Below are 12,548 nucleotides of genomic sequence, written 5' to 3' on the forward strand. Positions count from 1 at the left end.
CTAATCATCTTCAATAAATGAATATATGGCACTAACAATATTTATAGCATACTTTTGAGGGCAATGCCTCTTCAACTTATCACATATTATATTTTAAAATTTTCACCTTAAGCATTAGTTTTGTTTTAAAAAAAGAAATATAACAAATTGATATTTTTATATATTATATTATATATTAAAGTTCATCAAAACTCACCGCCTGCTGTGGCATGGGCAACGCCATCGTGCGTGCCACACTGCGCGGAAAGATGGGGCTACACTGTGCGCTAATCGACTTGGCCTCCAGGATGCGCAGTCGCTTGGCCAGACGCGCCCGCTCCCGCGTGTCCGCATCGTGGCCATGGGCCACGGCGATGATCTCGGCGCCGCCAAAGCTGACCGTGCAGCGAGAGCTGGAGTAGGAGAGACTCTCAAGGCTGCCGCGCAACGAGGCGGTCAGACTGTCGTCCGCCATGGTAGAGCTGTGCTGACCACGCCCACCGCCCACCACAGTTGCTGTGGCAGTGGCTGTGGCGGTTGCTGTGGCTGTGGCTGTGGCGGTGGCAGTGGCCAGCGAGGTATTGTCGTAGCAGGAGACAGCCGGAGTGTGTGGCGCCGGATCGCCGTTGGTCGTGGTGCTCCGTTGCACCTCTGCCTCAGAGTCGGAGCTGCTGTCGCGCTGCATCGATTGCAGCGTCTGGGCAGGCGTATGCGTCTGAGCCTGCACCAACAAACTGTGACTGTGCCTGGCCTGCTGTCGTCCCGACGAGTTGCTCAGCGTGCTGGCCACGCTATCCTCCAGCGCTGGCTCCGCGCAAACCGTCGAGTGACGCTGCAGGGGCAACGAACCGGAGGCCACCTCGATGTCATCGCAGTGCGCAGTTTGTGCTGGCTGCAGACCGCGCACCTCAACGTCCTCCTGCTCCTCCTGCTCCGGGTCGGATTCATCCTTGCTGGCGCGACGTGCACCAAACAGTTTGCGAGGCAGCAAAATGCGACCAATCGATTTACGTTTCTTGGCGCGCTTGGCACGCTTGTGCTCCTCGTAGTCGCGGCGCAGCGCCTGCATCTTGTGCTCCACGAGGCTGCTGAACACGGCTTCGTAGGTGAGCGCACGCTGCAGATCGAGCAATATGTCATTGGTGGACACCGCCTTGTCTAGTTTGGTCAGCAGCTGCAGCGAGTCGTGATGCGATTCGAGTCCATCGCCGCTGCCTCCGCTGCCGCTGCCACCGCCGCTGCCCTCGCCACTGTTGCTATCGTCCGCATCCGCCATTGGGGAAAATGTGCTCAAAGTGTTGTTTGTTGTTCTTCTTCTCGTTGTTGTTGCTGTGGTTGTTGTTACTGCTGTTATGGTTGCTGTTGTTCCTGTTATTGTTGCTGTTGCTGTTGACGACTATTTGCATTATCCTCGAGTGCGGCTCTGGCTGGGGTCGTGGTCATGGATTGGGCACATTGATCGATTCGCTCGCGTCCTCGTCGTCGTCGTAGTCGTCCTAATCCTGACGCTTGTCATGTAGTTGCCACGCCTCGCGCTCTCAGCCACATTGACACTGTGCAGCTGCTGCTGATGCGTGGCATATTTCTCCTCCACTATTGTTTACTCTTTTTTGCAGCACTGGCTGTCACAGTCGCAGTCGCAATCGATTTCAAATTCAGTTAACAGCGCTGTGAATTGGCATTCAATGAATCTCGATTGTGTCGTCAACGACTCAAAGTGCCTCCAAGTGGCGCTTATGGGCGAATGCCGCACACCTGTAACAAAAGACACAAACATTAGACTAGCAAATTCGAAAACTGTGATAGCGGTTCAATAGCCCGCCAATAGACAAGGCCGCACATCTGTCCCTCTCCCCTCTCTCCCCGCTCTCCCTCCTCTTATCTTCTCTCGCTTCCTTGGCAGCGAGGACAACGTCAACAGTTTGCCAATAGTTTTGCACATTTCTCTGATTCTGATTCAAATTCAGTGATACACCTTCTCTCATTCGCATTATTCATGAGCATAGCTTTCTACTTGTTGCACACAGACACACACACAAACATACACAAAAACTCACACACACACACACAGGACTACAGGTGAAAAGTGAGAAAAGGATGTCGTCAGTGGTGCCAACTCAATACATTGACAGCAGATATCAATTTCGTTGTCGTTGTGCAATTTGTATTCAAGTGGAACTTTTTTGGTCCATTAGCAAATATTACGTATACGCAACGTTTCCAAATATATGCGAAAAAGTTGTGAAGAATATAACATTTTATAGAAATAAATTAACAAATAAATAAGAACTTTTAATTCTAGTTACGTGAAACTTTTTGGTATATAAGCAAATATTACGTATTCGCAACGTTTGCATATGTTTGTGAACAAGTTCTGGTATAATTTACAAATTTGTTTGTTTGTAGGTAACGAAATAAATTTACAAATAAATAAGTGCTCTTTCCGTCAGTTTAGTTTCAAGTTGAGGTTTTTGGTCTATTAGTAAATATTACATATACGCAACGGTTGCAAATATATGCGAAAATTAAATTAACAAATTATTAAGAACTTTTAGAAGTGGTAAAACTTTTTGGTATATTAGCAAATATTACGTATACGTAACGTTTTACAAATGTGCAAATACAAGTTGTGAACAATATTATATTTTAAAGTTTTAACTATATTTGTTTGTAAATAACGAAATAAATTTACAAATAAAGCTTTTGCAGTGATTCTAATTTCTAGACGAACTTTTTTAGTCTATTTGCAAATATTACGTATACGCAACGTTTGCAAATGGTTGCGAAAAAGTTCCATTGTATTTCACAAATTTGTATGAATGTAACATAGGAAACGAAATAAATGAACAAATAAATAAGAGCTTTTTTAGTCATTTTAGTTTCAAGGAGCGGTTTTTTGTGTATTAGCAAATATTACGTATACGTAACGTTCGAATGTGAATGCGAAATAAATTTTAAAAAAATAATAAAATTAAAAATGATTGCAGTTAGTGTACTACCACATCAAATTTATTTGATTAAAATCTATTAAGTGAAATTAAATACCCTTTCATTTAAAACTGAAAGACTATTCATTTAAGCAATTATTGGATATTTTGGTTTATTTATTACCCATCAATAATTGCTGACTATTTAAAAAAATGCTCGAAAAAATAATGTAAGTATTTTTTAATATTATGAATGAGAATGGAATCATTTACCGATGTTGTCAATTGAGACAAGTACAACTTTGATTTTAAATCCAAAAACAAAAAATATTGCGTTAAACTTGACTTTTGGCGCATACAGAAGATATGAATGTATTGTAATTAAAAACAAAAGTTAAAGACATGTAAATTTACTTGCAGCAGCAGTACTTTGAAAGTGGACTTTGGACTACAGAGCTGGCAGCTTTATATCGCCAGGGAGTCAGAGACAGAGCAGCTGCCTGGGTGCAGTGAGGCACTGTGTACTGTGGCACCATGGCACTGGGACACTGTGCTCTGGGCCATTGGGCGTGTGCCAGCTCGACTTCAACTACGACAGCGACTGCGACAGGTTTCCCCACGGCCGTTTATTGCGCTTTTTGTCGCCGTTGCTGCTGCTGCTGCTGCTTCTGCTGCTGTAGCAGTCGTTGCAGCAAATAAAAATATACAATGGAAATGGATATTGTTTTCATTTCCGCAGTCGCATTTGGAATCGCAATCGCAGTCGCAGTCACAGTCTTCTGTTCATGTGCATGACATTTGAAATATGCACACAAACATTGAGTTACAATTTCTAGTAGACATGGCGGGGAGAGTATGTGTGTGTTTGTGTGTTAGGCCTGCCATGGACAGCGATGCAAATGGCGCACAATAAGGGTCATAACAATGGCGCCATCAACTGCAATGCCAAAGAACAGCATCAACAACAGCAATGGCTGTAATAACAAAAAATGATTAAATGTGGAAACACGCTAAAGGCGGTAACAACCCTGGCAAAAGTTTTTAGCTCTTCAGTGTATTTTTTTTTTGTTTTTAATATTTTTTTTGTTGGGCTTTATGAGCAAGCATTCGCGTGCATTTAAACGCCTTGTGGCAGGCGCTAATTAAACGATACGGCCGCACATTGGCCGTGTAATAGAAAAAGTTGTTGCCGTAGTATGCATAAATTTCCACTAGGCGCAAAGTTAACCGCATCGCCATTAGCATTACCATATTACCATAGCACAGAGCGCAGAGTCTGAAGTGCGGAGTGCAGAGCGTACTCTCAGCGTACTCTCAGCATACTCATCGCATAACCACCTGACGATGGGCCATGTTGCTGCTGCTTCTGCTGCTGTTGCTGCTGTCTAAGCATCATCTCAACTGCCCGCAGCCCACAATATCAAACAAGGCACGCATGCAAACAAGCTGGGCACAAAAGGCGTAGTGAAAGTGAAGGGCAGAAGTGAGACAGAGCGAGAGCGATACCAAGAACGAGACCGAGCAAGAGAAGACACGCATAAATCCAAACAAAAACCACATGCCTTAACTCGGCAATGCCAACAGTCGCCGCAGCAGCAGCAACAGCAACAGCAGCAGCAGCAGGCGTCGCAGCCAGGCCAAAAATAAATCATTCGAGGACATAAAGAGAAGGCAAGCACAAAAATTATAACTGTTGCTGCCGCTGCCCGCCGCAAATGTAAATAACAGGTTAACATCTGCTGCCGCTGTTGCTGCTGCTGCTGGCGTCACAGCAGCAGAGCTCGCTCAACAGTTGAGCCCAAAGTAGATGAGTGAGAGAGCTGCTCTCTCGTGTTACATTTAACATGACGCTCTCTCACTTGCTGTTATGGCACTGTTAAGCCGCTGTTAACAGCCGCCAGGCGACTGTTGCTTCTCTTGAGTTGTATTGGTGTGAATACAAGTCTGTGTTTCTGTCCATGTGTGTGTGAGTGTGTGTGTGTTTGGTGTTTTTGTCAACAGCAAAGTTTTTCTTCTTTTTTAGTGAAACCAAACCAAGCACTTGACAGTTTTTCCATTAAATTTATATGATTGTATTTGGAAACCCCAAAAACTTGCTGTTTCGCTTGTCAATGGCGCGCATTAACAATGCCTAATTAGCACTCTACACGGGGTGAAAAAACGAGGCACATGCGTTCGTTAGAAAGCTATAAATTTGATTTTTAATTTTTCAGCATGGCCAACAGCTAATCCATGAACATTGTTGAATAATTCGTTGGCGCAAATAGCCGCTCAAATCAGAATTGGAATTGCAAATGCAACTTTGTGTGATGAGATGGGAGGCGGTGAGGGGGAGGCGGAAAGATTCCTGGCTTAGAGGCAGCTGCTCTTGGCAGCTGCTTAAATTTAATCAACTTTTCGCTGGCCGAAGCTCTCATCTCACAGCTCTCGGCTCTCAGTTGGGTATTCAATTATTGACGCCTCCTTTTCGCTGCGGCGGCCTTCACACAATTCAGTGGGCGTGGAATCAAATGCAGCGAATATACACAAAAGGCGAATGCCAAATAAAACATGCACATGGCTTTAAACACATGACACCGAAACGAGAGAAGCTCAACGGACGACAGCAACAACAACTACAAAAAAAAATGCAAATAATATGTAAACGTTGCCTAATAACTAACAGATACTCTTCAAAATGCGTGAAACTCAATCAGAAATCGCAGAAGAATCTCATTTTGACAGCATTTCTATAGAAAATTCATACGATTAATATATCTTTTAAACATTTTTATTAATGATTAAAGTTGCGTGCAATTCTATTTAGAGATATAGCTAGCCAATCCTTGAGATAGCGTTTAAATAAATTATTATTTCTACACTGCTTTCTCAATACCAATATGTCCTTAGCCTTTATTTTAAGTTATTTTAAGGGTAGATTGTATATTGAGATATTCAGATAATAATAATAGATCACAACATCTAAAAAATATGTATAATATAAACTACTTCAAAGCATAAGGTAATAAAATTAGGGCTTAATCAATGATAATTTCTAGACTTCTTTTTTAGTGTAAGGTGTTTTATTTGTGGTTCTTTAAAATATATTTCAAGTAGTAAATTATTGCAACATACTTAAACGACAACTACTCTAAAACTCAGAAAAACTATACAAAATTTACACTACTTTAAAGCATTACGCCTTAAAATATCGTTTAAATAAAATTAAATAATATATATGAAATTATCTCTTAGTCAATATATAATATTCTCAAATGACATCTTCTCTGCATTTCTGAATATATTTATAAAATATACACTACTTCCAAAGCATACCCCATCTGAAGCTATCTTTAAAAGCGAGGTATCAAAAATAAAAACAACAAAAAGAAAACAACCAAAAAACAAAAAAGGAAACAGTTTTTGCACTGGCACGACCTTTGAAATTAGAGTTTTGAGATGCGCACGTAAAGTTACTGTGTGTGTGTGTGTCTTTGTCTATGTGTGTGTGTGTTCGTCGTGTACAACAGCAAATTCAAAATGAGTCCTTGGCCGCAACGAGCTGCAGCAGCAGCAACAGCAACAGAGATGTCCGGGCCCTCCACCTCAGTCAGTTTCAGTCCCCAGTTTCAGTCTCAGGCCCCAACAGCGTGTCAGATAATTAGTGAAAACTGTCTGTGAAGAAGAGTCTGTCGCTCGGTCGAAGTCCGAGGCTCCACGTTCACGTCCATGTCCACGGCAATGTCACCGCCGTAACAGGCGCAATACAAACCCAATGGCCCCGCCCCCTTATACCCTTCCCTTGCCTCTCTGCCTCTTTACCTCCCGCTGACAGCCTTCGTCCAGATGAGCCATATGAAATGCAGCCTGACAGTTTTCTGACACAAACACAGATACTCGTATGTATCTACATATGTATGCATGTGTGTGTGTATGCATTTGCATGTGTGTTGCGTTGTTACTGTTGTTGTTGTAACAGTTACAGCTCAGCTGACAGCCAGTAGACACCATCTCTGTGTTTTGCTGTTGCTTCCACTGATTCTGCTTCTGCTCAAGCTCAAATGTTTGTCTCGCAAGAATGCAACGTATCTTTTTGAGGTTTGTTTTAGCCTCTGCTTAAAAGCAAAACTTTTTGCTGTATCAATGCTGCCAACTGACCTAAATTCGGGCCAATTCTGTCGAGATGGAATCAAATTTATTTCGTACTCATAGCAATTAGAAGCCACAACAATGCTACCATCAACCATTTAGACAACAAAACTTTGCACAAAATAAATAGAAATGTTCCATTTCAAAATGTCTAAGTCTTCACATGAAATTCGCCTGCTGAGAAATTAATTTGGATAAGTTTGCAATTTAGATATTTAAGCAAGTGACAAACCAATTTGCACCATTTAACATACTTCTGCCTTAAACCCAGAGTTTATAACAATGCGAAAATATTTCAAATGAAATTTCCATTGAAATGTCACAAGTATGCACAAATTTGACATATAAAATAATTGGTATTTTTAATCAGACACAACACAACTTCAAAATTTAAAGACGGTAACATAAAAGAGTAAATTCTTTTTAGTTTAAAATTGCTAACAAATAAATAACAGTTTACCAATATTATTTGGATATATAATGAAAAGGTAATAATTATATAAATTAAAAAAAATACAGTAAAAGTAATAATGAAAACAATTTCCAATTTTCCTTTATAACAAACCCTATAATAATATAAAAGAAATAAGATTTAAATTGATAAGTCAAAAAAAATATGACACATAACATTTCTTATCAAACACTGCGCTACTTTAAAATATAAATACAATAAATTAATTTACTAAGAGAAGTGCAAACATAATAGTATCAAAATGAAAACAAATAATGATGAATTCTGAAATTACCGAAAACGTCAATTTTTATTTTATTTAGTAATTCACTTTTATTATATTATTATTATCAAAGTTTTTATTAAAATATGTATTCTATGATGACAAATAAAAACATAAATAAATAGTAAATAATAACAAGAAAACTATAGTCGAGTGTGCTAGACTGTGAGATACCCTTTATCCATTGTGAAAAAGGCTTAACAGTGCTGTATTATATTTAAAATATTCGAAAAATATATACCACAAAAATATTTAAAATAAAAATATACCATATTTAAATAAATTTTTATAAATGTTCGGAGAAGCCTCCTCCTGCCTGTTAGACACATTTCCTGGAGGCACAAAGTTATAATACCCTTCTACCCTATGAGCAGCGGGTATGAAAAGTCAAAAAATAAACTTGTTATCATTCCACAACAAATGAATAATGAAAGCAATTAAACATTTATTCCTTAGGCATTTATGCTTCCACACAAAGCACAAGCGGAAATAAATGTATTATTCTCTGTGGACCACGTCAAAGGAGTGCAATCGATTTGGCAGTGATAGATAAACAATTAAGAATTTTAATAAAAAATTATATTTGACATATTTGATGAAAGGAATTGGCCAGCAAATTGAATAGATTAAAGCTCCATTCGAATGAGAAATGCACGTGACGCATTCTGTTTATTAGTTTTAGTTGTGCATACACACATATATTTATAGACCTTTTGCAGTCACATCATCACCAATCAGCCAATCATCATAAGCTGCTCGCCACAGACCCCGCAATTGTCTATAATCGATGACAGAGTAAATCAACTATCGAATGGTTGATATAAACATGCAAATGTTTATTATACAGCATTGTTTTGATTTGGATTTTGGATTTTGAATTTTTGGTGTTTGCCTTCGCCGTTTATTTGTTGTGCAGCTGTTGCTGCGTTTGGCATTTTTATGAATGGGCCAGATCTTCTCCATTGCCATCGTCGTGTAGGGAAGGGGGGGGAGGCAACAACAATAAAAACCATTTAATTTTTCCGGTTAATTTACCGTTTCATTTGCCTTTCCTTCGTCTGTCTGTTGGTCTGTTTGCATGTCTACTTATTTGTCGGTTTGCTTTTACCCTCGATGCGCAGTATATAAATATTGCGTATACGTAATGTTGTCCTTGCAACCGAACTCCGCGCGTTAGTTACATTAATTTTCACAGTAAATCATGAGCGCCTTCGTTCGTTATGTTCGAGCGCGAGTTCGTGCGAATGGAGTGCTTATTTATTTTGTTCTTTAAAGTTTCCTTTTGTTATGCTGTTGGCGTTGGTATTGCAATCATGTTGCCTGCTGCTGTTGCTGCTGTTGTTATTGTTGTTGTTGTTTGGTAATGGCAAAACATTTGTTCATGTTCACAACCAACGTTCGAATGACAATCGATTTGTGCCACCCTGAACGTAAATACAAAATCAAATATGCATTACAATTGGCCTGTTGGCCAACACAGCAGGCCTTGACCGCCCCTTTGGCCGTTGCCGTTGCTGTTGCTGTTGCTCTTGTTGTTGCCTCAAACTGGACTTTTGCCTTTAGTTCTCACCACTGCCCGCACCGCAACGCACCGCGCCACAAAAACCTCAATCCATTCCCAGAAAAAGTTCTGTTGCTGTTTTTCTGTGTGCATTTGCAGGCAACACTTGTAATTTTAATGGCGCGTTCGCTTCCAGATCACTTGCAAGGCAGCTGCTGCTACTGCTGCAGTTGCGTTGTTAAAGTTTACTAACTGAAAAACACAAACACACACAATCCCATAAACATACACACACACACACACAGTTGTGACGCAGCTGGATCTCGAAACTTCGAACCACATGCTACCCGACACAGCCAAAGCAAGTGTTGCCAAGAAAGGCAAACTAAGTGAATTGATTGAAGTACTTAGTTAAGCACCAGGAACCGGAAACTCTCCACGCCTCCAACGCAAATGTCAACCACATCTGGTTAGAGGCGTGTTAATGTGCTTTCATAGCACACGCAAAGGATATCGTTGCAATAAAGATTTCAGATAGTAGCTTTGCCAGCAAAGAATTGTCATGAATTATACATAACATTTTTATTAGGTTCAATAAATAATAATTGCTTGATAGATGAAAAAATTATAAATTAAAATTCCCCTGTTGACTATAAAATTCTGCATAAATTGTAAATGTAAAATAAATTCGATTTTTAGCACAAAATTGAAGGCCAACCAATTACGGCACAAAAAATAGATAGTCGCCAATGAGTAATAACAAATTTGCATACAATAAATGACGCTAACAAGCATTTGAAGCCAAAAGCATTTTATTGCCTTTTTTATGCTCAATGAATTTAAATTACTGCAAAACGATTATTGTTGATATTTTAACATGATGTTAGCCTAGGCTTAAATAATTTACATAAATAAATAGTTAAGAGTCCTTTTCGAGGTAACAAGAAAAGCTTTGATGACGATACTAGAACAATTATTTGGAAAAATGTGTACACCAAAATTAGACAAAGTACACATCTCTTAAGATATACTAATATCAGACATACTGTATTGTTCAAATTCATTTTCTTTTAATCAAGAAAGAAATTAGGAGAAAAAAGGTAAGCATTCGTAACAAGTAAGAAAGTCAAGTGTGCTCGACTTAGAAAATCCGCTGCAAAATTACATTAAAAATGCAAAACAGTACGAAAGCGGTAATACCATCTGCATATACCAAATTAATATACCAAAAATATACCAAAAGCTATTTTTCGATTACCAATACTGCTTTCATAAGTTATATGTACATATATATATCTTTAAAATATATTAAATTAATATATTAACATACTAAGTTTAGTATATTCATATACTAATTCCATCAAAAGTTATACCAAAAATCTCAAATATACTAAAAGCCACTGCTTTGTATATTAATATACGAATATATATATATATACAACATTGAGAATTTCTTGAATAATTTGTAAATTTTCAAATCAATGCCAAAGAAATTGTCAGAAATCATTTAAATAAATAATGTAATAAACGGATCTAAATCACTGATTGAAATATTTACGATTCTGCCTAATTTTTGATCGTAGTTATAAATAATCAATAACATTAGCTAGTTATGCAAATGAGATGTAATGAATATGCGCAGATAATTGTTAAGTGCGTATCAGGTCAGGCACTTAGCGGCTATTGATGATGATGATACGACAACTACAACGACTACAACGAAGAGTCGACGCGTAAGTATTTAATGCCCCTGAGAACGCAAGCGATTTTAGTGCAATTTAATTGCAAGCATTTAGTCAAATGGGTGGTCTGGGTGGCCTCGTATGCGTTAAGCTATTAATTAGAGAAGCTCACAGACGACGCACACACCCACACACACACAGACACATGGACGAACACAAACACATGTGCTTTGGCTGGCACAAAGTGAATGGCAAATTTATAGCTTTTTATCGCTGCAACAAGTTTATCTCGTGTTCCTGCTAACTGGCGCTCATTACGACCGACATCGTCTGCTTGTTGTTGTTGTTGTTGTGGTTGTTATCGCTGCTGTGGATGCTGTGGATGCTGCTGCTGCTGTTGGCTGGTATTTTAGCCATGCTTGCGATGCTGACTGTGCGATTTGTGTGTGTAAACAACGTGGCGTATGAGTAATCAAAATAGCTAGCTACGATTTTACACGTTGCATTAAAACTTAATGTGCTCATAAACATAGCAAGACGTATGTTTAGCTGTGTGTGTGTGCAGAGACGCTGGCTTTGACACTAATTGAGCGAGTGAGCGGGAGTGCTCGATAATGGCCATCGATAGGGGAAGCCAAAGATATTGTCTGCTCGTAAATCTTAATTACAATTGTCAGCAAATGCGAACTCTGAACTGTGAACTGTGTATTCCCAAGTTTGAAATGCAATTTCTGCATTTTATTCTCTAGCAAAAGTGGCCCAAACCAATGGCAACAGTAGCAGCTATCACATCTAAAGCAGCAACACATCGCTGATTGCATATGCCACGAATATGCGCTCATGCATATATCATGATGTGTGAAGCCTCCAGAAATAATGCATATAGTATTACAACCGAGTCTATATGCTAAATGTGTATGTGTGTGTGTGTGTTTGTGTGTCTGGCAGGCCAAAAGAAAAGCGCCAAAGACGCCGCTGCTGGCAGGCAGCAGCAATGGGAAAACGGCTTATCCTTGAGATATAAACTGACATTTAAGCAACTCAGGCAGGCGTATGCTTAGCACACAGACACTGACACAGACACGGACACACGTTCGCACTCGGTGCACGCTAAAGTAAACACAGCTGCCAGGCTTTGCCCTTGTGCCTCTGTGCCGCATGCCACGCCCATTAACCCTCCCGCCCGCTATCCATTCAATGCAATTGACTTGCAGAAGGGGCAAAGAAAAAAAGAATACAAAAAAAAACGCAGAAAGAAAAAAAGGAAAAGTGTTGCAGCCTTTCATCAGCTTGCCACCCATAACTGCAACTATTTAGATTGCAACGGCGCAAAACCTATTTGCATTTCATTTTCGTGAATAACGTGCCACAGATTAGCAGCAAAGCAGCAGCAAAGCAGGTGAAATAAAAGTTTGCAGCAAGCAGCAATTAAATGGGAATTGCATTTGTGTAAACATCAAAAATGTTATGGCCACTTTTGTAGGTGTTGTGTGCGTTTTTATTGAAATTAAATTGTTCGTGTTAAATTTCACTGCAGTAAATTGCTTTGCCAACGCTGCGTATACGTGTTTCTGTTGCATGGTTATGCGTGTGTGTC

At 39.6% G+C, this 12,548-nt stretch overlaps 1 protein-coding gene across 6 annotated transcripts in view; it reads right to left on the reverse strand.

Moving 5' to 3' along the window:
- LOC117568858 (pneumococcal serine-rich repeat protein) overlaps positions 1-12,548 on the reverse strand; it is an 87,120-nt gene that overhangs the window by 64,918 nt on the left and 9,654 nt on the right. For all 6 annotated transcript variants that reach the window (XM_034249742.2, XM_034249740.2, XM_034249743.2 and 3 more), the window contains one exon: positions 197-1,734. In XM_034249742.2, the coding sequence (XP_034105633.1) occupies positions 197-1,255 (1,059 nt within the window). In that variant the 5' untranslated portion in view covers positions 1,256-1,734. The remainder of the gene's footprint in view (positions 1-196; positions 1,735-12,548) is intronic.

Source organism: Drosophila albomicans, chromosome 3, assembly GCF_009650485.2.
Source record: "Drosophila albomicans strain 15112-1751.03 chromosome 3, ASM965048v2, whole genome shotgun sequence".
Lineage (NCBI taxonomy): Eukaryota > Metazoa > Arthropoda > Insecta > Diptera > Drosophilidae > Drosophila > Drosophila albomicans.